The following is a 6,000-nucleotide window of genomic DNA, read 5'->3' as shown; positions in this document are numbered from 1 at the left end:
AAATGCATGGATTTTTTTTTTTTTCAATGAAAATCTGTAAAACGCATGGATCATCACACCAGCTTTTAACAATGGATATCACACAAATTGACATCCGTGTTAAAGGCCAGCGTTAAAGGGATAGTAGCATTTTTTTAAAGTGCCCCTAAGTACTTTAATTGCAGTAGAAGACTCTCTGCACTCCTCCCGTTAGCAATAATCCATAATCCAGCCCATAATAGCCCTGCCCAGAGATTGACAACATACAGTGTTGTGAACAGACCCAAAGAAACGGCCTATTTTCATGGCCTAAAAGAGGTTTTACCTGAAAAAAAATACACAGTTCCATTGTTCGCTATAACATAATTTTTTCCAGCCCTTCAAAGTGCAGGAAAAACACAGTTTTTATTTGGACCTAACCAACTGCTGATCGGCGGGCGCTAACCCTGGGCGGAGGGATACGTGAGTTGGTTGGAAAAAATTATATTATAGCGAACAATGGAACTGTGTATTTTTTTTCAGGTAAAAGCTCTTTTAGGCCGTGAAAATAGGCCGTTTCTTTGGGTCTGTTCACAACACTGTATGCTGTAAATCTCTGGGCAGGGCTATTATGGGCTGGCGTTGCTAACGGGAGGAGTGCAGAGAGTCTTCTACTGCAATTAAAGTACTTAGGGGCTATTTGGAGATCATACAACCCCACTTTAAAAAAAATGCTACTATCCCTTTAATAGATCCATGCGTTTACCGCAACTAACGACTGAAAACCATGGAAACATAAACATACAATTCCCCCGGAAATGCAAAACCGGCTTCCGGTTTCGACCATAGATGACGTTTGGAAACTTGTGGATATTCAGACTGCATATGTGCATATGATCAGAGCTTATTGCCCCCCCCCCCCTCCCCTCCCTCCCTCCCTCCCTCCTCCCTCCCTCCCTCCCTCCCTCTCTCTCCCTCTCAGGCGTCTCCGGCCTCCGGCTCCTTCTTCTTCTCCTTCACCTTCACCGACGACGTCTTCTTGGACACTTTCTTATCTCCCGCCTCCTTCGCCTCCTTCTCCTTCTCTTTGTCCTTCTTCTCCTTCTTCTCCTTGGACGAGGTCGACGACTCCTTGTCTTTCTCTTTCTCCTTGTCTTTCTCCTTCTTCTCTTTCTTCGCCTCCTCCTTGGGCTCCTTGCTCGCCTCCTTCTTCGCCTCCTTATCCTTCTCCTTCTCCTTCTTCTCCTTGGACGACGACGACTCCTTCTTCTCTTTCTTCTCCTTCTTCGCCGGCTCCTCCGCCTCCTCCTTCACCGTGGCCTCCGACGACTCCCTGGACACCTCCTTCTTCTCCTTATCTGAGGGAGAGACAGACAGAGACAACAACAAATTAATCATAGATAATAAAAAAACAGTTGATTAATAATCAATCGACAGGTAATATGACCATGCATTTGGATTATGAATGTTTATATGCTACTTTTGATATTAATAATAGTGATATTATATGTTATAATGTTAATTTCCCATTCCCACACCTGTTAAATGTCATCTAAAGTGAGCAGATACTTTTATTTTGAAAGCTATACAAGTTTGATCAGTTTGGACAGATGTCGAGATTCCAGCTGCTGTCGATTAAATGTGAAACTTGTTACTCGACATACAAACAAACCTACATTATTTACTGATTGATTGATTGACTTATAAGAACAAATATGTGACTTGTGCAATTTGGAAAAGTGAAATCTTATAAATCAAATCCTTAAAATAACAAATTTTCCATATAGATGTTATAGTATAAAGACACATTATGTATATTTTATCTATATATTTTTTATTTCTCTTTTTAATATCTTGTTTGTTCTATATTTATAAATATCTATATTCATTTTTATTTTTTACCAGTCCACCACAGTGTGCACGGCATGTGTGAATGTATTTGTATGTATGTACTGCTGCTGTAACCCTGTGAATTTCCCCACCGTGGGATAAATAAAGACATACTTTACTATATTTGTCTTTATCTTTTAACTTAATCAACCTTTTAATTGTCTGTTCTTTGCTGCTGTAACTCCACCTGAGTTATCAATAAAGTTTCTGATTCTGATTGAGACAACAAACATCACATGAGCTGAAAGCAGAATGACTTTTGTCTTTTTTTTGATTTTCTGTGAAGATATTTACATAGATGTCATGAAACGTAACCAGGAAGAGCTACAGAAATAAAACCCTGTGTGCACTTTTTCTGGTTTCCGATCATCTTAATATGTTAATTATTGATCAGTGATGGATCAGCAGCAGCAGCAGCAGCAGAGTGGTGGTCGTCGTCTGCAGCTGCAGCTCGTCACCAGGATCAACAGACGCTCTGAGCGACAACAGCACCTGTTGCATGACAAAGGAGCCCCACTTTACCCAAGTACCCCTCCTCCTCCCCCTCCTCCAACACACACTCACACACACTCACACACTCCACTGTCAAACACACACACACTTACTTACACTTACACACACACACTCTGCAGCCCCGCCCCCCTCTGGCTGTGTGATAAGATGATAACGGACCGTTGTCTGCCAACAATGAGACGCACTTCTTATCTCCATGAGAACAGAGAGGCTTCACAGACTGGAGACTGCAGCCTGCTATCTGTGTGTGTGTGTGTGTGTGTGTGTGTGTGTGTGTGTGTGTGTGTGTGTGTGTGTGTGTGTGTGTGTGTGTGTGTGTGTGTGTGTGTGTGTGTGTGTGTGTGTGTGTGTGTGTGAGGGACGAGTTGCAGCCTCCGAGTGTCTGCGTGTGTCTGTGCATGTATCTGTCTTTGCATGTATGTGGAGTGTGTGTGTGTGTGTGTGTTCACAGACTCCAGAGAGGAGCTGTAATCAGGCTGCTCATCGTCTACACGGAGAGAGAGAGTCGAGTGTGTGTGTCTCTGTGTGTGTGTGTGTGTGTGTGTGTGTGTGTGTGAGGCAGACAGGAGCCATAAACTATTTAACTCACTCGTTTAAATGAGACAATTTAATTTCACTTTCAATTAAGTATTTGAACATTTAATCTCTCTGAATTGTGAGTGACGACGTCATGAATTAATGTGCAAATAAAACTTGACATTTGAATCAGTGACTAGAAACTCAAGTTAAAGTTGATCAAAGTAAAAAAACACAGTGAGTAAAATGAGACGAGTTCTTTTATATTTATATTATTATGTGATTTATGTACTTTTAAATGAGCCAGTTCATATCAATAAACATCCAGGATGTTAATGTGGGTCATTCCCATCTCTTGTCTCTTGTTCAACGAACCATTAAACCACTAAAAGAAGAACAATACAGACTTAGAGTTCATGAGATTATACATAAAGTTGTATGATGCCCCAATAATAAATACATTTATCATATAATTACAATATTTATGTTTATATTTATATTTGTTCAGTATCATTATCATATAATCACAGTCTCAGTTTCAGTTTCTGGAATCATAGAATACAAATTCATAATATTCCTAGTTAGAGACTGACTATTTTTTGATTATTATCAAAGATGTGATTGGACCAGGACAGAAAAAAAGAAAAAAAAGAGAGTGCACGGGACAAGAGTTGTAAATAAAAATCAGCTTTAAAGGAACAGTTCACAAAAAAAAATTAAATTCAGTCATTGTTGACTCCCCCTCATGCTGATGAATACTCTGGAGTAGTTTTTTATTCCTCAAAGTGCATCCGGAGACCTGGGAGGCTGGTTCCCAGTCCAACCAAAACTTAATATGAGAGTCAATAGGGCCCAACACATAAAAGTACACAAAAACCATTTAATATTCCTCCACACTGCTCGTCCACTGCAATCCAAGTGTCCTGAAGGGAGATAGTCCAGAGTTTACTGGAAACTACCTCATTTAGGACATTTTTGCAGCCTAAACAGTCCTGTATTGAATTTGCCTGGTGTGCGTGAACATCAGAGCACAATCCAGGACCGTTTAGGCTGTAAAAATGTCCTAAATGACGTTTCCAGTAAACTCTGGACTATCTCCCTTCAGGACACTTGGATTGCAGTGGATGAGCAGTGTGGAGGAATATTAAATGTTTTTTGTGTAGTTTTATGGATGTTTTTGTGTCTCATATAAAGTTTTGGTTGGACTAGGAACCGGCCTCCCAGGTCTCCAGATGCACTTTGAGCAATAAAAAACTACTCCGGGGTATTCATCAGCATGAGGGTGAGTCACTAATGACTGAATTTCATTTTTTGGTGAACTACTCCTTTAATATGACAGCGAAGTTCAGTTCAGTTTAAAACCAGTTTCATTGTCATCTAAAGATGTTTTAACATTAATTAACACATTCATTATACGTCTTTATATTGACAGGAGTGACGCTTCAGGTTCAGGAAATCCACTCTTTTTTGGGCGGCATGTTGGCAAAGTGTTTATCTAACATCAGTAAGGTTCTGGGTTCGATCCCCAGGTTCCTCCCACAGTCCAAACACAAACACACTGAGTTAATTAGTTGCTCTAAATTGCCCGTCGTCAGTGTAAATGTGAATGACTTGTCCAGGTAAGCCCCGCCCCCTAACCTACTGGCTCCTCCCCCTTGTGATGTCATGGACAGATGATGTCATTTCATGTTTCATGTTTCTGCAGCTTCAGTTATTTCACATTTAACACTTCAACAGCTTAACGAGACGTGAACTCATCAAACCACAACTCTGCCCAACAACAACACACAACAACACACACAAACCACTGTAACACACACACACACTACAAAAAGCGAATGTGCACATGCAAGAACAAGTGCGAACAAGTAATTAGTGGAGTTCAAACACACGAATAGGAAACCGCAAAGTGTTTGTGTGTAAAAAAAAAAGTGTAAATTTACACGTCGACATGCGAACGTCCCCGCTCCGCCCGTGTGTGTGTGTGTGTGTGTGTGTGTGTGTGACCTCACACACTTTTTACAGTCGGACATGAAAGGAATTCTGGGAGATTTTGGGCGACGCTCCATCGCAGCAATGAAGTCGTAAAGAGAGAAATAAAGTTGTGTCTGAGTAAAAAAAGAAAACTGAAGATATGGACGTGTGTGTGTGTGTGTGTGTGTGTGTGTCTGCAGTCATGTGTGTCTCCAGTGCCTTTTGCATGTGTGTGTGTCCTTTTATGTGTGTGTGTATGTCAGTCGTCGTGACATTAGAGCCTGTGAGTGTGTTAATCCCGTAGCGACAGTCTAATCCTGACTGGATGCTAACTGTCTGGTCACCACTACACACACACACACACACACACACACACACACACACACACACACACACACTCCTCAGCAGCTGAGCTAACACAGCAGGAGTCTCTGTCTGTGTTTTCTGATGAAATTCACTGATTAAAAACTCTGCAGAAACTTTTTCTGTGTGAACTTTATGAATGAAATTCAAATTTTTTAGAATAACTTAAAGATTCCCCCGAGGAGTTTGCTTCTGGTTCTAAAAGATTCTCATATTAATGTGGATGAATATGTTACCACTTGGTTAATGGCTCCATTTTTGATAAATATATCGTTTTGTCTTTATAGTTATTTTGATATTATGATTTAGTTTCCCGGTTCGGTTTCCCGGACGCTGCCCAGCGGATCATGGGAATAACGCTGCCGGATCGCCGTTTATGTTCGGAACTACGACGGTATCTGATCGTCTTTCAATCTCCGACTTTCATTCTTGATGAATGAAAACATTCTTGGCAAATGTTTTCGCTTTCGTCCGTCTTGTGCCGGTCCAAGAATTTCACCGTGCGCACGGAGGCTCATGAGAAATGTAGTGTGAAGACACTTCTGCTTCCCAAAACTCCTCGTTGTCCCTTTATTTAAATATATGTACAGAAATGGCCGTTTGTCCTGTTTGTCGCGCCTCCTTCCACGAGTTTCCACGAGTTGCCGCATGAGTTTACCTGAGTAAGGAAAACAAATTTGATTGGTCTTTATCGAATAGGCGGGATATTCAATGTTTGGGGCGAGACTGAGCTCGGTGTTTGATTGACAGATGACAGATGACAGATCCAATATCAGTGGCTGATGA

The 6,000-nt window shown here is 41.1% G+C and overlaps 1 protein-coding gene across 1 annotated transcript in view; it reads right to left on the bottom strand.

Annotated features, from left to right (window-relative positions):
• Positions 1 to 936: 936 nt before the first annotated feature.
• bbs9 (Bardet-Biedl syndrome 9) overlaps positions 937 to 6,000 on the bottom strand; it is a gene marked incomplete at both ends in the record, with an annotated part of 251,222 nt that continues 246,158 nt past the window's right edge. Inside the window, one exon of the mRNA XM_083990340.1 lies at positions 937 to 1,316. Coding sequence (XP_083846466.1) covers positions 937 to 1,316 — 380 coding nt within the window. The remainder of the gene's footprint in view (positions 1,317 to 6,000) is intronic.

The sequence above is a fragment of the Trachurus trachurus genome (genome assembly GCF_905171665.1).
Source record: "Trachurus trachurus genome assembly, chromosome: 16".
Classification (NCBI taxonomy): Eukaryota; Metazoa; Chordata; class Actinopteri; order Carangiformes; family Carangidae; genus Trachurus; species Trachurus trachurus.
This window is presented reverse-complemented; position numbering and strand designations above follow the sequence as displayed.